The sequence below is a fragment of the Quercus lobata genome, chromosome 7, assembly GCF_001633185.2.
Source record: "Quercus lobata isolate SW786 chromosome 7, ValleyOak3.0 Primary Assembly, whole genome shotgun sequence".
In the NCBI taxonomy this organism is placed as follows: domain Eukaryota; kingdom Viridiplantae; phylum Streptophyta; class Magnoliopsida; order Fagales; family Fagaceae; genus Quercus; species Quercus lobata.
The window spans coordinates 39,153,233-39,176,002 of record NC_044910.1 but is presented as its reverse complement, the minus strand read 5'-3'; the positions used below and the strand labels follow the sequence as shown (position 1 = coordinate 39,176,002).

General features: G+C 33.1%; 1 protein-coding gene across 3 annotated transcripts; it reads left to right on the top strand.

The window, feature by feature from the left end:
* Positions 1–12,028: 12,028 nt before the first annotated feature.
* On the top strand, positions 12,029–15,476 carry LOC115954243 (transmembrane 9 superfamily member 5-like). Of its 3 annotated transcripts, none has more exons than XM_031072154.1 (6): positions 12,631–12,687; positions 13,043–13,659; positions 13,745–13,888; positions 14,046–14,205; positions 14,311–14,795; positions 15,022–15,476. In XM_031072154.1, the coding sequence occupies exons 2-6, from the start codon at positions 13,259–13,261 to the stop codon at positions 15,236–15,238; spliced, it is 1,407 nt and encodes a 468-aa protein (XP_030928014.1). In that variant the 5' UTR covers positions 12,631–12,687; positions 13,043–13,258; the 3' UTR covers positions 15,239–15,476. The 3 variants fall into 3 exon arrangements, with proteins under 3 accessions (XP_030928015.1, XP_030928014.1, XP_030928013.1); XM_031072153.1 differs by having other exon boundaries at positions 14,031–14,205; XM_031072155.1 differs by lacking the exons at positions 12,631–12,687; positions 13,043–13,659 and adding an exon at positions 12,029–12,207 and having other exon boundaries at positions 14,031–14,205.
* The last annotated feature ends 7,294 nt before the right edge of the window (positions 15,477–22,770 follow it).

The following is a 22,770-nucleotide window of genomic DNA, read 5'->3' as shown; positions in this document are numbered from 1 at the left end:
AGTTTGCAATTTTTTTTTCTTTTTTTTAAGAATCTGAATAATGTAATCGGCAAATGGTTTTATAGCCAATATCTATTTCTTACGCATATCAAAGGTTCTATATGGGAGAAATTATTAAGTGTTTTCAAAATATCATAAATGTGTATTTTTTTTTTTTCACATAACTGTAAGTTTCACTAATTAAATTTATGATAGAATCTATAATTCCTATGAAAGAGAAGAGTATACATTAATAATACTCTCGAAACATTTAATAATTTTTCCTGCATAAGATCCTTAGATTAGTGGAATCAGTAAATGATGTAATGATCCTAATTTATTTCTAACACTTCATTAAAGGTTTCCTTCGCTTTTTTTTTTTTTTTGAGAAACGTTTCCTTCGCTTTTAGTTTTAAAGCTGATGATTTTTTGGGGTGCAAAGCCCCGTGTGGGTCCAGCCCACATGGGTCAACGCTCATTTATGAGCTTGCCTCTAGTCTTCAAGTAAGCCATGTCTCTTAATGAGACTTGACTTAACCGTGTTGAACACGCTGAAGGAACAATACGTTGGGACCAAAGGGGCCTTGGTCCCCCAAAATATTTGAAAAAAATTTAGTATATATATATATATATATATATAGTAGAGTTATTTTAATAAAGAAATTATATATTTTGAATATTTTTACAACGAATTTTAAGTGACAAATTATTATTGACCGTTAAGAATATGTAAAAAAGTTATTTAAGTTGTGGATTAAAATTAGAACTAGTAACAATTTATCACTTAAAATTTATTATGAAATTATTGTAAAAATATTGTAAAGATAGCACTTAAATTATTTTCTTCGACTAGATAATCACGTGTGTGGTTAAAATGCTTCCTGCAAAAGCATGTGTGTAGTTGTGTAGGCTACTTCCACTTTACTCTTTTATGTGAAATTATTTGTTGTAAAATTTATGTGAAAGTATTGTGCCTGTAGCACTACACTTATACACTTATAGTATTTAATTTTATAAAATAAAAAAAAAATGTTCAAAATTTTTGCTCATTTGTTAAAATTAAAAAAAAAAAAAAAAAAAAAAAAACCCTTCTCTCTGAGACTTTGGCTTACTTTGTTGTTGAGAGTGGAATGAAACTGTTTTTCTCTATACTTTTTATGGGGCCAGAGAATTTATGATCCCTGCCCACCTTGCATTAGGGCCCAAGGCCCACGCCGAAGAGAGATGTTGTCGAGGACATGCAACAAAAGTCCAAATGGCCTACAGATGTAGCCGAGGACAATCCTGTCCTCGGCATCCCAAAACTTAGAAGGAAATAACAACACGCCATCAAAGGCAACCTCCAGAGCGCTCCCAGAAGAAAGGGCGAGTACAGTAGGACGCGCACGGGGGTACAGTGTAGGAGTGGTTCAAGGAAAAGCTGTCACCTCCACATTGAATGCGCCAACAAACGTCCTGGCCGCATTAATGGGGAAAGGACCCCTGAATAGTGTGGTTTCGGTTACTGCAACTAACAGAAGGTGGGAGAAGGCGGCTGATGAGACAAGCACTCGAATAGTTACCTGCCTGATTAACAGATGGAAGGTCAGAATCAACTGAGAAGGGCTATATAATGTAAGAATTCATCTACGCCTAAAGCAAGAGGCGGAGAGCATTATGTATCGTCTCTAGGACCATTATAACTTAGCGTAAGAGGAATAATAAGAACATTAAGCTCCTCGGACGAAGTCCAAGGATCGGAGCCACCCAGGCCGTGCCGAGGAGAAAGTTTTCTTGGATAAGCTCAGTTCACCTCTGTACGATCATCATGAATACCATGACTAATGACTGAGAAGGGCTATATAATGTAAGAATTCATCCACGCCTAAAGCAAGAGGCGAAGAGCATTATGTATCGTCTCTAGGACCATTATAACTTAGCGTAAGAGGAATAATAAGAACATTAAGCTCCTCGGACGAGGTCCAAGGATCGGAGCCACCCAGGCCGTGCCAAGGAGAAAGTCTTCTTGGATTAGCTCAGTTCACCTCTGTGCGATCATCATGAACACCATGACTAATAACTGTCCGTTCATCAAGGCCTAGCCTTTTAGCCCACTCTCTACAAATTTATTGTTTGGGCCTTTAACGTTTGAACCCGATACGAATTTGGGATCATTACAAATTGAGTCCTTATACTTTTTTTCTTCATAAGCAAAAAATTACACTACCATTACAACCAACAGATCTCTATCTACATATGTGATTCTCTTCTCATTCTCCTTATCTCTCTTTCACTTCTATATTTTCTTAGTTTTTCTCTTCATTTGACCAAGTAGTTTGATAAATGCTTTGTAGATTTCCAAGTCCAAAAAGTCTTTTAGTGCTTGCTTAAATTCTAAGAAAGCAACCACGTGTATGCTTAAAAATACACTTCAAAAGAAAAAACTTATATTAGTTACTATTTTTTTTTCTTAATTTCAAATTTGCTCCTAGTCCTATTCCTAGGTGTGTTACTATTCTTCTTTATCATATATTTTTATTTAATTAATATTACATATAAATACAATAAGTTGCTATTAATTTGAAAAAAAATGAAGTATTAATTATTTAATTATATTTTTTTATGAGTTTAATGGTTGTTATCTTACCAATCTTTAAACTATTAATAAATTTTTTAGACTATTAATATTGTACAATATAGTTATATTATATTTTAGATTATTGTATATAATATGAAAGTTGTATATATAGAAAAAAAAATATATCATTTTATTTTTTACTTGCCTCCATGACAAATTTGTAGTTCTGTCGTTGCTAACTCCCCTAGAAAAATATCTTGGAACTGCCACGGTTAAAGTGGTTCCTGGTATATGAAACTGATACTAATCAACAGTAAATTAGAAAATATGCTTCAAAGGGAACCAAGGCCACAATAAACAATGGAAGTCTGCATGGATTAAGGATATTATAAATAAAGCTATGAGTTAAAAACTGTAGAAGATTTATCCAGTGTAAATGCATCTTTGAATTTTTTTTTTTTTTTTCTTTCCTCCTAATGCAACTGAGGTGAACATTGTCACATGGCACTGAAGTTGGATGACTATTTCAACAGCAGCATCTAGCACATTTTGCTAGAATATTCGCGTGGGAGTAATTCTGTTTGTTAACTCTTAAAAATCTCACATTGGATAATTACCACAAGAAGGAGTGGATGATAAAATTTAATTTCGTCACATTGGAACCAAGGATACAATAACAATTGAAGTTGCAAGGAGTAGGATGATAAGCTACGAGTAATAAAAAGCTGAAAAAGATTAATTCAATGTAAAAGCATCCTGGATTTTTTTCTTAGTTGGATTTTCCTCCTAATGCAGCGGCATCTAGCACATTTTGTTGGAAAATTCACGTGGAAGTAATATGGTTAGTTAAGTGTTAGAAAACCCACATTGGATAATTACCACGAGATTGAGTCGATTAGAAAATAAAAATGGGTCAAAATCCGTAGGTATAAACTTTGAGTCGATTAGTTTTATCCTTATATATTAGAGGATATATAGTTGAAAAATTAAAATTCGGTTGAGTACTAAAAATCTGATAGGTGATCGAGTACATTATTGGTGCTCTCATATAGCAAAAGCTCTAGTTGCTACTTGCTAGAAGTCGTGGTCCGATTTTTCAGTGAAGACAAATTGATTACCAGCGACCTGTGTGCAACGAAGGGGAACCACCCATGCCAATGCAATGTGGACCAAACTCACCTAGCCCCAATCATGGGTTAGCTACTTTGCTCTTATAAACTTTAAGTCAAGATCCTATTACTCTCAAAGAAATATTGCTCTTTGGAAAATTTTGGATTTTTTTCGTTGTGTCATCATCTCCCAATCAAAGCAAGCTAATTTTCCATTGCAGGGGTCCCTTTTCACGCGTTTTGGGTATTGCGGTTACTGTTTAATAAACAGTAACTGCAAAGGTTGACTTTCTGTAGTGAACAGTGCATATATGCACTGTTCATGGACCCTTAAATTTCATTTTTTATCAATTTTTTCATTAAAAATAGGTCCCACAGTACTATTCACACATTTAAAAATTATTTTGCTACAGTGTTTTCAGTTTTCAATTTTCAATTTCAGTAAAATAAGTTCTATCCAAACACACCCTTAGTTTGGCCAAATTAAAAAATCACATAAACTAAAGAAGTCCTTCAAAAACTAAAATAAACAAAATTTCATAAATAATTAACAAACTAAAGCTAATGTTTGACTACAAGTCACGGGCAACCTGTGAAAATATTGAACTCATTACCACCACCGTCCATCTTACTTTTACAAGAACTTTGTAATAAAGTCACTTGGGATTAAGAATAGACTGATGGCCGTATTGACTGGACACTGGAGTCAGTCTTTGCAAAAAAGGTTCAGAGAAGTCATGGTCCTTTGATATTTCAGTGAAGACAATCCTTAATGGCGACTTGCAAAGAAGGGGAGCCACCCATGCAATTGCAAAAAGGGGACCAAACTCACCTAGCCCCAATTATGGGTTGGCTCTTAGAAACTTCAAGTCTTGACCCTATTACTGTCAAAGAAATAAATATTGCACGTCTGTATTTGATATGTTGAGGATTTTTTTATTATTATTCATAGTGCATCGTTTCCCGACCAAGGCAGCTACTTTTCTATTGCATAAACTAACTCTACTCAATCAAAACGGCCTTCTGAATTATTAATCAAAAGAACCTTAAATTTATTTATATATATAAAAAAAATAAATAAATAAAAACAAAGTTTTTCAACGCAACAACTTTCCCGCTAGGCAATTGTGCTTTGTAAACACTACCATAACTATCTGTTCCAATGCAATATCTAATATTAAAGTCCTCTGTGACCTTAATGATTTCTTCATATGCAATTTTTCCATCATAATTCCATATTGAGAACATGTCCCCATTTTTTGCAGTCCTTGTCTCTGATTTTGTTTTCTTAACCTGACATCGAGAGTGAAAAGTATACCCAATAAGTAAAAGTGCAAAGAAAATGGTAAAGGGAAACAAAATTTTTACTAGGGGCATGGTTTGAGAAGTTGGAGGGCAATGAGCAAATCCTTTGATGTCACCACATAAATCCTTATTGCCAAAAAATCGTTTGAATGCATAATTTTGGAAAATATCTGGGATTCAACCCTCCAAAGAATTGTATGACAAGTTAAATTGAGCTATGTTAATGAGAAAAATGAGAATTTTGCTCATAAGGTTATTGTAGCTGAGGTTAACATAAATTAGGAGGGACAAGTCTCTAATCCCAAAAGGAACAATTTCAATTAAGTAGTTATGGCTTAAAGATAAGGAGTTTAACAACGAGCAATTAGCCAAGGTGGAGGGGATTTGACCAACTATCTTGTTATTGCTAAAGTTCAACTCAATCAAAATCTTCATATTGCCTATTTCTAGGGGAATGGAACCGTTGATATGGTTTGAATCAAGAAACAAATATGACAAATTCTTTACAAATCTTTTTTCAGATACTTTAGAACCACTAATCATATTAAAAGACAAATCCAAATACTGGAGATTGGTTAAAAGGCCCATAGTTGAAGGAATTGATCCTGTGAGTTTGTTATAACGCAGATCTAATATTTGAAGATTTTTAAAATTTCCCAATTCTTTGGGAATGGGCCCACATATTAGATTTTGGTAAATGTAAAAAGATTCCAATTGAGTGAGGTTCGTGAGAAAAAGAGGGAAGTGATTTGTAAGATTATTACTAGAAAGAGATTGGAAGGTGAGCTTTGAAAGTGTAAATATTTGTTGAGGGATGCTCCCTCGAAGTCCAGTATTCCGAAAACTTAGACTTAACTAAATTTGGCAAGGAAGAGAAGTTGAATTTCCTAAACTTACCTCCCACATAGATCCCATCCATGTAAATTCCTATAATGCTTCCACCATCATTGCATATAATTCCATTCCACTAGCACTAATTTAAGGAGGTATCGTTGGAGTGACCATTTCAGTTTATTTCAGTCCATTTGGACTATTTGGACCTTAAATTGATTCTTTTTTTAGGTTGCATTTTCAGTTTTGGGCTCAAATTTTTTTTTTTAATTGAAAAGTTAAAATTTTTCTTCTGTTTGGGCCAAACTCTTTAGTTTTGAACTTAAAAACACAAACAAATTAGACATTAGAAATTAAAGTTATGTACCCTAAAAAAAAAAATGATATACACTTCTGTTAAACCATATTAATATAGTATTTTGATATACTTTAGTGCATTTAGTCCATTTGGTTTATTTTGGTCCACTTTGGTTTACTTGGGTCTATTCAGTCCATTTCGATCCACTTTGGTCGATTTAGTCCAATTAAGCCCACATTTGTGACAAACACTTCTTACATAAGGCAAGTAAATTCAAACAACTAAATATCCAATGACAAAACTTAGATATAACACCTTATGTGTTATTCTTTAAATTCGCCACTTAAGGTTTAGTCATATGGCTACTTAACTGAAAAATGTACTTCTATCGCATGAGAAAAAATCTATATAACAAAATCTTAAAATGAGAATTTAAGAAACAATACCTAAATACTATATCTAAGTCTTGCCCATTATTCAAATCATGCTTCTATCATTATATGCTGGATGCATTACCCATACATATCTTCCTTTGATTCCCATTAAGGGTAATTTCGTCAATTAACTCCTCAGCTACTAGAAGTTTCAAGCAGCACCTTGAGATAGTTACTTCACCAATTTGTGACTCGTTCACTGCCCGGTGCCCGCATCTAATTCTGTTATCCCATATAATTAGTCCAACAGAATCCAAGTCAATCTTATACTGTCCAAAATTTCTGATTAACTCCATCAAAAAAGATCAACGGCCTAGATTAAAAGAACACCCGCATAACGAACTGTAGATAAAAGCATGCAATACTAATAGCTTTTCCCTCCTAAATATTCAAGCTCTTCAAAATATCTCTCTCTCTCTCTCTCTCTCAGAATCACAGAGAATCCATGGCTGGTGGAGAAACAACAAGTTTGTTGGTTCCGATACTGATTGCTCTGCCAGTTTTGGTATTTGCAATTCAATCTTTGAGAACTGAGCCTTCAGGGAAGGAAGGTCGAGAGTACAAGGAAGGCGATTACATTCCTCTCTTCGCCAACATAGCTACATTGTTATTCATGGTCTAGGAATTGGATGACTGACATTTACCAATCATGTTGCGTTGAAATATACTCGGCATAGGTCACTTTTAGTTTTAGTAAGCTCAAGTCTAGGTAAAAAGAATTAAATGAAAATTGCAAAGGACAAATGCTTCCATTGACCACTGATCATGTAAGTTGCATATACATAACATAAGCAAATGTTTACCATCTCTCAAGTCACAACCTCTATTTCTGAACATGGAAAATCGACAGATCCTAGTTTAAGTTCGAAAACAAATACCACTATAATCCCAAGATTTGACTTGGAATAATTTTGGTGATCAATGTACAAGTGGAGAAGAAAAGTGCTATTTGCTTAAGCTCTAGACAATCTAAAAGTCAGATATTAAATTCTTAAAAAAAAAATTTTTTTTTTAAAAACTACTACTTCTTCGACTTTAGTTCACCATATTTTCATGCAATAGCATCGAACTCTCTTCTTTCTCTATTACGTATAAATATTCATTTCATTCATTACTATTATATTTTTCTGTCTCTAAAAATCTTTCATATATTTTCAATCTCTTCTCATCATTTCACAATCTTTTTGCCTCGTCAAGCTTCCCATTGACGTCGTTGGACCGCCTTATACAAACCAACCTATTGAACATCAACCTTATAAATCCTTGTGGCGGCCTCCCTATCAAATCTCGTTGGGGCCAATGGTTCCAACTCCATTAAAATGATCCCCTTATAGCAGTGGCGGCTCCAAGATTTTTTTTTCTAGGGGGGTCAGCAATGGCAAAATTAGGAATTTGTCATTTGTCATGAGGAGTGAGTAAAAAATTAAATGATCAATCTTTTTGTGTATAGATAAACTTCCATATTATATACAATAATTTAAAATAATATTCTAAATATAATTTAGTATACAATATAACTATATTATACAATAGTCTAAAACTGTTATAAAATAGGTAAGACAACGACTATTGAATGCATAAACTAATATAATTAAATTACTAATCATACATTTTTGTCAAGTTAATAATAACTTATTATATTTATATGTAATATCAATTATATATAAAAATATGATGAAGAAGGAGAAGACTAGTAACACACTTAGGAGTAGGACTAGAAGTAAATGTGAAACTAAGAAAATAAAATAGTAATTGATATAAGTTTTTGCGTTTGAAGTGGATGACTTCTTAAACATACACATAGACATAGTCACTCTCTTTGAATTGGAGATAAAAAGAAAAACAAAGAAAAAAATAGAAGGGAGAAACTAAGATAAAGAGAATGAGGAAAAAATTACAGATATAGATACAAATTTGTACAGATGTGTTGGTTGTAATAGTGATGTAATTTCTTTTATTAATAAAAAAGAAAAGTGCAAGGAAAAACAACTTCACTTCTTTGTCAACTGTAAAGTAGGACTGATATTGGGTCGGGTTTACTGTGACCCGAAACCCGACCCAATAGAAATCGGGTTTGGTTGCCTGAAACCCGGCCCGACTCAAAAAATCGGGTCTGTAATTGGATCAGTTTTCCGGGTCTCGAGTCGGGTCTTGGGTTGGGTCTTGCTGAGCGAACCCACCTCATTTTGTTTTTTTTTTTTTTTTTGTTTTTTTTTCTTCACAAACTTCCAACCCATTAAATTTTTCACTTCCCAGTTTCGACAAACCAGACCCACTGAATCCACCGAGCCACTCATCCTCTAAGGTTTGTCGGCTCTCTCTCCCTTCTCTCTTAACCCATCTCTCACAGAAAAAGAAAGCCACTCATTGTAAAGCCCTTCGAAGATGCCTCCTTCGGTGGTGCTTCTTCTAGCAGCTGAATCCATGGCGATTTTGGCTTGCTGGGTCTCTCTTTTTTACTCTCGCTTCTTAATCTTTGATCTTGTTCACTAGGGTTCAGTGAGAGCTCTAGCTTGCTCGTTCTTGATTCGATGAATGAAATGGAGAATTGGGAATTTGGGGGGTTGATTTTGTAATTGTCGCAGTCAGTGTTTCTGGTTTGGAGAGAGATGGACCGGTTTATGATGAGAATATTCTTCTGGGCTGGGCTTATTGGGCTTTCTTGCTGTACATTTTGGACTATTATTAACTTTTTTATCTTGTTGTGGGTGGAGATCTGAATGAGTTTTATTTCGTGGGTTTTGGTTTGTTTGAAATGAAGATCGCAGTTCCGTTTCATCTTTGCAAAGTTGTCTCTACGGTTAGGACTAAGCAAAGTTGTCTCTACGGTACGTGGATGATGGCTATGGTGAGTTGTCTGAGGTCGACACTGATGGTGGGTTGTGATGTCTTGTGAGATTGAGACTTGGGAGGTAGCTGAGGGAGGCAGAGAGACCTTTGTTGGAGTAGGGTTTTTTTTTTTTTTTTTTAATTATAAAAAATCGGGTTCAGACTAGAATATATATATGACCCAACGCCGACCCGAAAACCGACCCGAACCCGAAAACCGACCCGAATATTCTCAGACCTGCCCAAAACCTGTCGGGTTGGTCGGGTTTTCGGGTGGGCTAGGTCCATTGCTCAGTCTTACCGTAAAGTAAGCCAAAATCATGGAAAGAATATTCATATATATATATATATATATATATATATATTAATGAATAAGCAAAATTTTTGGAACTGACACAATACTTTCAAAAAAATTCCACAACAAAATCTAGGTGGTCAATTGTTAAAGGTAGATAAAAATATATATATATTGTTTGTTGTAAAAATATTATTGTAAAAATATTGTGAAATTAAAATTAAGATGATCATATTCAAGCTTCAAGCTTATTTCAATTGGGTTCAAAGAAAATTTAGGATTAGGGTGTTCAAATTTTTATTGTAGGGGTCAAAATGAAAAAAAGAATAAAAATTTTATATATAAAATTTTTGTTTGGGCCAGTCAGGGGGTTCATTTGAAACCCTGGCATTTGAACCCCCTGGCCTTAATGTAAAGCCGCCCATGCCTTATAGGTATCCTTGAAGTACTTGCAAGGACAACTGACATGATCGACCAAGTCGTCAAAGTGAGCAAATTTTAATCGTTTGACAGTATTCACACCAACTTCTCTAGAAGTTTAGTTAAATTTTATGTTAGTTGAGTTGGCCAATTTTTCATGTACTCATCAAACTCAAACTCTCTATTCTTTTCCTGTTTTGATAGAAATATTCATTTTATTTTTTTATATCTCCCAAAAAAAAACTTCCTTTTTTTTTTTTTTTTTTTTTTTAGAATTTGATTTTGTCACCAACAACAACAACACTCTTTACTACAACCTATCACTCAACATCACCCTCAGGAAGTGAACTCCAACAATTGGGGTCAGCATATATCACCAACGTGTCCAAGCCATTGCATATTATAAGTACTTAGCTTGGGTGGCAGCAATTGTTGTCTCTTAAGCCTCGCCATCTTTCAAAGGTCAACGCCAAGAAAGTGATGGTGTTTATAGTATTGATGTGTAAAGCTATCTTTTAAGATAAGCGTGAGGCTCTCGTAGTAAGATCAAGACTCTCTCTATTAAGCCGCCCATATATGGCAAGTGGTTTTTAGAGTACCTAGTGCCAATAACCAAGTGGACTGAAATGAATCGAATGGAATGAAATAGACTACAGTAGATTGTAATGGGTTGAAATAGACTGAAATGGACCAAATCGTCTAAAATGGACCGAATAAACTTAAGTGGACCGAGATAGACCAAATGGACCAAAATGCTATGTTAATGTGCTCAATAGGAACATAGCAACAATAAATTCTACACTTCAACTTTTACATATTTCTCACAAAAAAGAAGTTGACAAATTTCAATGATCAAAAATATCTTTTGATCTAAGTGAGAAAAAAAATGTAGCTTATATGGTGAAAAGGGCACTCCTATTATTAAGTGAGAATAATGGTACCATATGAAGTTGACATTCTTATTGTATAGCAAAGATGTGATGATGTCTTTGTATAAAATAGTCCCTTATATCTGTACAGAGAAGAAAATAAGAATGAGTAAGCATTTTATGGAAGCTAGGTTTTGAGGAGAGAGAGGCTTATTCCATTGAAAGAGATGAGAGAGAAATAGAAAATTTTGATTAACATACTACTCATTTCATATATGATATTTGCAGTATGCTTCTAACCATATTTTGGCTTTGTAGATTGACCTCTTTTTGTAATATGCATTAGGGCATATATTTTGCTTGGATTTTAACTAAGATTTCTACCACACATTTCCTATCATGTACTCTTCATCGGTGATTTCATTCTTCATTTTAATTTTTCTATACTTAAAATGATCTATTGAAAATTTTGAAGTATAAGACCATTTTAAGCTAGGTGGCGAAAAGTAAGTAGACTGCAATATTACTTATTTTTATATTTTTTAAGACACCCACAAAATGGCTTCAAATCAAAACATAGGCCACATTGTAAAAGAACACTTTATAAATATAGTAAATTAAGATAGGTAAAGTCATACATATACTTATCCAAGTCATGCTATGTAATAAAATAACATTCTATCATTATATATTCTATTTCAATTAAGAAATGCTAGGTCTTTTTGTATTTGTAGATTTATGTGCAAGTTCAATTTCCAGTCGTATTAAGGGTAATTTCGTCAATTAACTTCTAAGCTCGCAGAAGTTTCAATGAGTACCTTGAGATAGTTAGTTCACCAACTTGTGACTCGATCACTGCCTGCAACATAAATCTGTTATCCAAAATAATTAACTTCCCGCCAGTTAAACAGAATCCAGGTCAATCTTTTACCGTCCAAAATTTCTGATCAACTCCATCAAAAAAACAACGACCCAGATTAAAAAGAACCCGCATGACGATAAGTATATAAGCAAGCAATACTAACAGCTTTTCCCTCCTAAATATTCAAGCTCTTCAAAATCTCTCTCTCTCTCTCTCTCTCTCTCACAGAATCACAGAGAATCCATGGCTGGTAGAAAAATAACAAGTTTGTTGGTTCTAATACTGATTGCTTTGCCAGTTTCGGTATTTGCAATTCAAACTCTGAGAACTGAGCCTTCAAGGAAGGAAGATCGAGAGTACAAGGAAGGCAATTACATTCCTCTCTTCGCCAACACAGCTTATCTTAATCAAAATCCATGGTAATTTCCTCATTTCTCTGTGAAATCTCATATTTTCATCGTTTGCTTATGATCTCCTACTTGAACTTGAGCTTGGAATTTTATTTTTTATTTTTTATAATTTTTATTCTTTTGATTTGGTTCTAATTTTTATTTGTTTATAATTTGTTGCTGAGAATTTCTGTTTTTCTTTTTTATCTATTGAATTTGTGCTAAGAATTTGAAAAATTAAAAAAAATGAAGCTTTAGGTCTCAATATCTTGATTTTGTTTAAGAAACTGTTTGTTAAGTAAATCTATAAAACTCTAGAATACTCTGGAAAACTGAGATATTATTGATTGTAGGAATGAATACAAGCAACTCAGTGAAATACATAGCTACTGATCCTATTTATATACAATATAAGCAAGTAAAGGTTAAGCAAAACTAACTCCCACACTTGGCGGGTACTGTACACGTGTATCACAAATGGTAACTGCCTCTAACTTCTCAGTTCAAAAGGTAACTGCTCTGTCTTCTTCTTCTTTTTTGAGAAAAGGTGACTGCTCTGTTTTAGTTTTACAATTTGCACATATTGTCTTATGATCTTAGCTTCTACTTTCTAACTAGGAGCCTAGAATGCACAGACATGGACACAGACATGGGTGGTATTGTATGATACGGTGACACAAGCAATTTTTAAAAAATTATAACATGACAGGGCAGATTGGACATGTTATGACATGGGTACGGCACCCCAAATGAAGTATACGTGCATCCTAGCTTTCTAGGCATAGATAACATAATGAATTCATTGGTTTTTTGCATATTAGTATAAAATTTATCTTAGACTTTTATAAACTTAGTTTCTGGGCAGGTTTGCATTTTCTAATATCCATCACGATATGTAGATCCAATACCCAACAGAAAGAAATCGTTTGAAGAAGTTATAGCAGGGGATTGCTATGTGAACACTGGGTATGAATTGAGGTTCAAGACGGAAACAAAGAAGAGACCCCTTTGTGAGAAAATTCTGACGAGAGAAGAAGTTGCGAAAGTTAAAGAAGCCATTGAAAATAAAACTGTGTACGGGATGTACTTTGATAATATTCGCTTCAAAATGCAAGTTGGAGAAAAGAGTGCAACCTCCTACGATCCTATGCATTATATTTTCAATCACCTGGACTTTCATATCCTTTACTTAGAAAACAAAGTCAAATACATATATGTTATTGATGACTACGATATTGCTGAGGATATATCTAAGGACAAGGAAATCTATGTCAACTTCACGTATTCTGTCTCCTGGGAAGATTTTGAATATATAGAGTTATATTTGAACCAACAAATAAGTATTCTGTCTTCGGTCAGTGACTCGTCGGAGAAAGTTGGGGGAGACGATCCTATGCCTTATACTACAAATATAGTCATTTGCGCCTGGCTTCTGTTGCTTTGTATTGTGATTGTGACATACCATAGAAAGTATTTTACTCGGTATCTCTCCATTCCTTATGTTTGTATAGTTCCATTCAAGCAGGCCATTGTATTCACCTAATGATGATCAAATCACCTTCTGCAGGAGGAATGCTTTTCAAGCTGAAATGATGACCAAAGCAACAGGGCTTGTTCTTCCAAGTCGTATTCATGGCTATAGGTGCAGGTGTCCTCCGTACTCGTCCCTACTTGGGGCCATTCTGGGTGTTGGAACTCAACTCTTCATTATGTAAGCCATATCTGCCACATGTTTGTTAATTCAATTTTTTCCCTCCAATTCTGAATTCTAGCTTCTTTGGTTGAAAGTCTATAGCTATTTTGGGTTTTTTGGTCCGACTTTATTCTGAAAAATGTTGTCACATGTCACTTAGGAATTCTATTTGCAGAGTTTGCATCCTCTTCGTTTTGGCTGTATATACTGGTCGCCAATATCCCTGCAATCATGAGAGCTTGTATACTTGGATCATCACGAGTTATGTTCTCACATCATTGGTTTCTGGGTACAAGGCTGCTTCATTCCACTCTAGTTTCACAAGAAGTAGATGGGTAATACAGTAGTTGTAATTAACATATACAGTATCACAGTAGTTTCTGTATTAAAGTCTTTACAGTTCAGGTTTTTAATCATGTGGCGAATGATTTTTCTTGCAGAGAGAATGTGTTTTACAAACTGGGGCCCTGTACTTCGTTCCCGTGTTCATAACAGGTCTTGCCATAATTACATTAAAGGTGATCACAACAGGGGTGTCACTTCCGCACGATTGGTATAATTATCTTTGGAAAATCAGTTCATTACCCCTCTCTTTCGGAATCCTTATTTTGGATGGCATATTGGGGCAGTCTTCCCTAAGAGAATCTGAAATAACTTGTTCCACCGTACACTTTCAAAGTGAGTTTCGTAATCAGGCTTGGTACATGAAGACACCTGCTCACATGTTCTTTGGGGGTCTTCTGCCTTTCTGCATGATCTTCTTCATGATGAATGATATCTATGCAAGCTTGTACAGTTTGAAAGTCTGTGGTGCATTTAGTACTATGTTTACGGCCTTCCTTCTTGTCATCATACTGACTGTGTCGGTGGGAATGGGCTGTACACACTATCAGCTGTCCAATCAAGATAACCAATGGTGGTGGAGGTAATTCTCTTACAAATGTTATAAACACAATAAATTTCACAACTTTTTCACATTTGAGGTGGAAGATTGAAAGCCCAAATCAAATGTTATAAACCAACTTTTTCACAGCTTTTGTTCCTAATTTGATGAAAAATCATATCTTTTATTTCCATGACACAATATACTAATCTCTTCTCTTCCGATGTCTATCTATCCATTGATCTATCTTAGTCTATCTGCAATGCAGATCTGTGTTTCGTGGGGGATCAATTGCCATTTTTATGTTTGCGTATGGCCTCTATTTCTATGCTAGAGCAAGCGCTAGAATTTCAATGAACCTGCTACAGTTCCTGGGCTACAATGCTTGCATATTCTATGCTGTCTTCTTGATACTTGGAACCATTGGCTTCTATGCTTCATCAATTATTTCCAAAAGTGTACACCGAGGTCTAAAAGAGTTGTGACCTGGAAACTCAATTCAATAGGATCTGTGGGATGATATGAGCTGTGCTTTGCTTAGATAAGTACTGGAAGTTAGCCTTGGCAGCTGAGTTGGCATTATAGTCAGTCGTTAGTTAGGATGTGTATTGGGAAGGGAATTGTACCATAAGAAGCCATAGTTAATTGTAAAGGATCATATCAGAAATGTTAAGCAAATTGTTCTCTTCATTTTCTATTTCTTGTTTTTACTTCTTAATTCCAAGGAGGCTAGTTCTCTTGAAGAACTACTTCAATTCCTTTAGAATCCAAAAATTCTTATTATATAAAATAAAATTAAAAAAGTAATTCCTTGATTCAATCCATTTGTCACGAAATAACTGAAAGCAAAACTACATATTCATTTATTTCATACAAATTGTCACACAAATTCATTTATTCATTTAGTTCAATCAATGCAGCATCAATGAAAATAGTGAAGGACATGTGCGCTTCCACTGATCTTGTGAGTTGCTTATATACAAAATTGCAAATGTATACCCACTCTCATATCACAACTCAGCTAATAAGGGGGGAGGAATAAGGCCAATTATCTACCTCTAATTTCTGAACATAGAAAATCGACAGATCCTAGTTTTTGTTCGGATACCAATACCACCATAATCCCAAGATTTGACTTGTAATAATTTTGGTGATCAATAAACAAATATGAGGAGAAAATCACAATTTACTTGAGCCCTAGTCAATCTAAAAGTCAGATCAATAAACAAGTGGAGGAGAAAAGCACAACATTTGCATCGACTTATCTAAGTTTTAGTTAAAAGTTTAAACTAGCAGCAACCCCACGTGATTCATGACAATATATAGTTATTATCGTAACTAGCCGCAAACCCACGTGATGCGTGAGAATATATAAATATTTTGTAATGGGGTGTAATATATAAAAATTAACAATTACTTCAAATATTATTTATTTTAAAAAAAATTTCTACAAGTGTTTTTCATCTTTTTATATCTACAAAGTACAAATATATCATACTATTATATTTTGTATGTTTGATTAATATTTTTTTAAGATGAACTATATTTTTCTAACTTTTGTTGTAGTGTGTTATATTTGATATACAACTAAACTTTATAAGTTTCAAATTTTTTATTCAAAATTTTCATCTCTTAAGGAATAATGAGATTATCATAATAATAAAAATTCATCACAAAATTACAATATTATCTTAACAAAAATTAAAATGAAAAAAAAAAAGGAATAAAAGACATACTTTATATAATTTATTACTCAAAATTGGTAAGTATATTCAAATTCATAGCCATGTAGAATGTGTTTTGACATAAACTCAAATTCCCATTTCTAAAAAACTAAGTATTAACCCAAATCAAAATTCAACCAAGCTTTAAAAGGGAGAGAGAAGACTCTGTAATGGGAAATTAAAAAAAAAAAAAAAAAAAAAAACCAAAACATATATTTAAAAATAAAAAACCATCAACCTTAATCAGAATTATAAGAAAGAACAAAAATCCACAAGAGAGGGAGAAAGAGGGTATTTACAATTTTTTTGTGGGGAAACTATGGATTGAATGGAAGAAATGATATCGAATTTATACAAAATAAAATGGGGAGAAGAAGAGCCAAAATATAATATAGAGAAAATTATGAAGGAAGTATGACAGTAAAGTAGAGAGTAGTGGGAAGATAAAGACAGTAAAGTAGAGAATAGTGGGGAGATAAAGAGGTAAAAATTTAATAGACCCTCACTTATACTAATTTCCATCAAAGACCAAATTCTCAAACATGTGCCATTGATTCTACTCATGTCCACTACACACATTCATCAACGTGTCTATATACAAATCATCCACTTGCCATTACATTCATTTTATCAATGTTTTGAATTTCCACAAAGAATCAAAATAGTGCATATACGAATTGTAAATGTGTGAGTCACTTCTATTATCATGATGTTGTGGTCAAAGTCAGTGGCAAACTTATTGAACTCAACCAATTGTTTTTGCCTTAGAAAAGATGGCTATTAGCATTCCAAGTCATGAAGTTTTTGGCTATGGGAAATTATCATAATGTATCAGCTGCTATGCCCCAAAAATAGTAGTTGCTCCTACCTTCATTGCATCACATCAACTATATCATATTATGTTTAATAAGGAAAGAAATAGAAAAATATGAAATTTAAAACTCAAGTATAGGAGTATTGTTATGTTTTGTCTAAAACTCATGTACACAATATTCTAGACCTTCAATAGGAGACAACTCCAAAAAGAAAATCAAGTAGTTGAAAGAAAGTAGAATAATCCAAAATCTAAAACTAAAACCCCAACTGTTGTTCATGTACACAATATTATAGATAGATATTCAAGAATCAAGAACCAATTAGTTTCTCCATTCGCATAACAATTAGCTTAAAGTTAGATACTAATGGAATTTTAAAAGAATTAAGTTCTTTGAATTTCCTCACTCCTAAAATCCCAAACAATTTCTCAAAATCTAAATAGTCCCCAAAGTTGTTCGTCAACCAAATAGGCCAACTAAGGTCCAAAACACAAAAATTCCGGCCACAACACAATAATCTACTTAAGCTGGTGTGCTTTGAAGAATTAGAGTTTCATTTTAAAAAGTTAAGATAAAAAGATTTAAATTGTTACACACCAAGTTCTATACAAAAAATAAATAAAAAATAAAAATAATTTAAGCTTCAAACTCTACTTTGTTTTCTCTTCCATTGGCCCACAATTTTTGGGACACCAAACAGTCCAATTAAATAACAAACAACAAATTATTAATATAAGGAAAGAGAAATCTTATATAGCTAATGTGTGTTGAACCATAAAGAGCAAATTATCAAGTACCACCCAAGAAAAACAAAAAATTTATTTCCCTTTCCTTCAAAAGGTTCTAAGAAAAAAAAATAATTACCAATTGATTGGTATGAACTTCAATAGAATAAAAAGCTTCCAGTGATTGCAAGGCTTAATTGTTGATATCTATCAAGAAATTGACAAACAAAACAAAGATAAAAATGAAATTTAGGTCAACATATAAAATGATAGGAAAAGGAGAACAATAACGATTTTTCTTTGATAAAAATGAATAACATGCTTACTATAAAATAAAGACCAAAACGGAAAACATCACATTAAAGTTAATTATCAAACAGAAAAACATTTTGGCAAACATATTGAAACTAACATTCCTGAAATCTAGAGAAGGGCAACCATAAAGAAATTTATAACAAACATGATCAAATGCTCAATTCAAATCAATTTTGAAAAAGAAAAAACATATTTGAATAGTTTTGAGACCATGAAAACTCAAACTCATTCATCATGAAATCCCAAAATTGAATTACATTTTTTTTTTCCTAGTATTGAGATGGAAATAAATAAATAATAAGAATAATACAGCAATAACAAAAAGAACCATTAGTAGAAAAAAAAAGTGGTTGAAACAATTTAAAAAAATCAACCAAAAGAGAAACAAAATTGGAGAAAGAGAGATAGTATTGACCTTTTTGTCATGGATAACTTGGAAAAAATAGGCGAGAGAAGTGTAAATGAAGTAAGAAGAAATTTATATGAAAATTAAGATGGAAGAGAAAGGGTGGAAGTAGATGAAAGGTTGAATGAAGTGAAACTATTGAATTTAAGAAGATATAATGGAAAAATTTTTAAAATCTAAAGAAAATCAAATGAAAATTAAAAAAAATAAAATTATTGGAGGGGATGAAATATTGAACTAAAAAGACAATAATTGAAGAAGATGAAAAGTTGAACAAAGTTAGAATTGCAAATTAAAAAAAAAAAAAAAAAAAAAAAAAAAGATGCTAAAGATGTAGTGCATAAAAAACTTTATAAAATTTATTACAAAACCCATTATTATATATAGTATAGATATGTATAGACATTATTTTTGGTTTTTTTTATTCTTCATTGATAATATTATTTAGTTATAAACATCTAAATTAAAGTAGATAAATATGTGAAGGTAAAATTATATATAATGTTAAACCACCAAAGATGAATATATAAAGTCAATTATCTATTTATATTTTTTTTTAAACATGTCTGTGGGGACCGGCCCAGAATAATAGGTTGGCTGGGCCCTGGGCCCGTCCGAGGACCAGTCCGTCCGAGGAGACATTGTGGCCCAGAATCCTTATTTAGGCCCACTGGGGCAAAGAGAACATGTCCGAGGAGTAATTCCTCCTCGGACATTCCAAAATCCGGGTCAAAGGTGCGTCCCAGCTACTGTAGTCCTCCCTCCAAATACGTAAAAAGAAAGGAAACCCAAAATATCTCAGCAAAACTGCCACCACCACATTAAATGCACCACAACTACTCTCCTGGCCGCATTAATGAAAAGAAGACCCATGAACAGTGCTACCTTGGCCACTGCAACTCACAAAGAACTGATAAGGGTGTCTGATGGGACAGGTGTTTAAGTAGGGGTTTGGATGATCAACAAGTGTAAAGCCCAGATGATAGGAGAGGGCCTATATAATATGTAAAAGTCCCCCAAGAGAGGGGGAGAAGAAAAACGGAAAAAAAGAGAGGAGAGAACACTGTAGAGAAATTTTATTTGCATGAATTTGTGCCCATTAATCAAGTTTGAGACCTTATCATTTGAGAAGGATCTCCCTTCACTGCTATCTCCTTTTGTTCTTGTTTCTGTATCCCCTGAGCCCATGCAACAAACCGTTTAAGCTAACTGGAACCCAGTTCTTTAACCCATACTCTACAAAAAATTCATTGTGTGGGACCTTTTGGGCCAAGACTTGACCAACAAGGATCAGGTCAACTAAAATCGTGTCCCTACAATGTCAATAATATAAAAAATAGAAACGTTTTAAATATTTAAAAAAGCATTTTTAGTAGATTGTAATATAAAAAAATTAAAAAAAAAAAAAAAAAAACTCAATATTTTATGTAACTTTTCCCATAAAATCAATATTGTTGAAATCTTTTATATTCAAAAAACACTGAAACACATAAACAAAGAGATTAATTGTGCAGAATTGCAAGAGTATATATGTGATATTAGTATTTCATTTACAACATATATATGATATATACATGATTCATGGTCAATTGGTATGAACCATAATAATTACATCCTCTTTAATGATAGCAGCGGCAATTTTAGGTTGCATTAGTAACTTAAATCTTTAACAGTGAGGCCATCTCTCCCCTATAGCCTTTAATTTCATGCACACTTCAAGCATCGTAGTTGCTATGAACTGTAACAATTACATCCTCTTCAATGATAGCAGCAGCAGATTTAGGTTGCATTAGTACCTCAAAATCTTCTTTAACAGCGAGGCCATCTCTCTCCAATAGCCTTCTATTTCATGCACACTTTAAGCATCATTGGCCTTCTATAGGTACAAGGCTGAACACAGCTAAAAGCAATCCTAGGGAACTGAAGTATTTCACCATCATATCCTTTCTACAACAAAGATTTATTAATGACATCATACAGACCAAACGTTGATTCCAAAAAGTTATGAAAATTAGTTAAGAATTATAAACCTAAAGCAGAGATGCAAGTAAAAAAAAAAATCAACACAGAGAGAGAGAGAGAGAGAGAGAGAGAGAGAGAGAGAGAGAGAGAGAGAGAGAGAGAGAGAAATAACCTTTTTTTATGAGAAAAAACTATGCAAAGAATGGAAGAGAATGACAAATTTATAGTGAAATAGTGTGAATAAGAAGAGACAAAATAAGAGAAGATGAAAGGAAAGATGAAAAGTAATATTAAAGTAGATGGTAGTGGGGACATGAAAAGGTAAGGGGGGGAGATGAAAAGATAAAGGAGGGAGAAAGGTTGGAGTAAGTGTAAATATTAAAAAAAAAAAAGTAAATGTTAAAAAAATTAGTGAAAAATTGGAAAAAATTGGAAAAAAATGGGATAATGATGTGGTGGAAGTAAATAAATAAATAGTGGGCTGGATTTATTATAGGGTGATAATAGAAGTAAATAAATAAGAAGTGTGCTGTATTTATAGGGCTGAGATTTATAGAGCTGAAAATTGTAAAAATCATTTTAAAATTGTAGGACAAATTATATTTATAAAAAAAAGAATGACATGGCAGCTGATGTGGCACAACGTGAGAGCAACAACATTAAACGCTATGCTTCAGCTTTTAGTAATAAAAAGAATGACATGGCAGCTGATGTGGCACAACGTGAGAGCAACAACATTAAACGCTATGTTTCAGCTTTTAGTAATATATAGATGAGGTATAATATGTAATTTATTTTCTGAAATTTGCTAAAGATAATTTATTTTTACTAAAAATAAAAAAATTTTAAGAGTAGTTCCATTTCTTTGTCTCTTGACTCTCCATGAATATATCATTATATTATTTTGGATGTGTTCAATTGATATTATTGTTTTTTGAGGTGATTCAAATTCTTCTAACTTCATTTTCAAAAAAAAAAAAAAAAATCTTCTAACTTCTATTAAAGTGCATTATGTTTTCCTAATCTCTTTTTTAATACAACTAAATTTTTTAAGTTTCAAATTTCTCTTTTTCTTAGGACGATTATCATCTATATAATATTTAAAAACTGAAGCGTAGCATTTATTGTTACTATATTTATGTTAAGCCACATTAGAAATTAGAGATATTGGTCCTAATTCAATCCATTTTAGTCCATTTGGGTAAACTTCAGTCAATTTTTATCAATTTTGGTCAAATTTGGTCCATTTCAATCCACTTGGGTCCATTTGGTCTATTTTAATCAACTTTGGTATATTAGTAAAGATAGAAAAATGGAAAATAATTTTATAAATTGTTTAATTTTTAGAGAGCATAAATTATCTTCAACAAATTTTACTAAATTTTAGAGAACAAATTATTATTATAATATAATTACAAAATAATTATTTATTCTCACGCACCATATGAATCTATGACTAGTTCAAATGGTGCGTGAATAGCTAGTTCTAATAAATAGCTATGTAAATTATATTTTGATATAAACTCAAATTTTCACATCCAAAAAAAAAAAATCGTTCATGTGGGTTATTTGGTTCAATATTACATGGGTTATTGGCCTATTGGATAATGTGTTATTTCACCAACTTGTGACTTGATTACTGCCCGCAACATAATTCTGTTATCCAAAATAATTAACCACCCGCCAGTCCAACAGAATCCAAGTCAATCTTTTACCGTCCAAAATTTCTGATTAACTCCATCAAAAAAGAACGACCTAGATTAAAAGAACCCGCGTAACGAACCGTATACAAACAAGCAACACTAACAGCTTTTCCCTCCTAAATACTCAAGCTCTTCAAAATCTGTCTCTCACTTTCTCTCTCAGAATCACAGAGAATCCATGGCTCGTAGAGAAACAACAAGTTTCTTGGTTCTGATACTGGTTACTCTTCCGGCTCTGGTATTCGCAATTCGAACTCTGAGAACTGAACCTTCAAGGAAGCAAGATCAGGGGTACAAGGAAGGCAATTACATTCCTCTCCTCGCCAGCATAGCTTATCCTAATCAAAGAGGTCCATGGTAATTCATT

Coding starts and splice junctions, on each gene's coding strand:
- LOC115954243 (XM_031072153.1), top strand. CDS start 13,259: ATGTACTTTGATAATATTCGCTTCAAAATGCAAGTTGGAGAAAAGAGT. Junction 13,660..13,744: donor CATAGAAAGTATTTTACTCG/GTATCTCTCCAT, acceptor CACCTTCTGCAG/GAGGAATGCTTTTCAAGCTG. Junction 14,796..15,021: donor GATAACCAATGGTGGTGGAG/GTAATTCTCTTA, acceptor TCTGCAATGCAG/ATCTGTGTTTCGTGGGGGAT.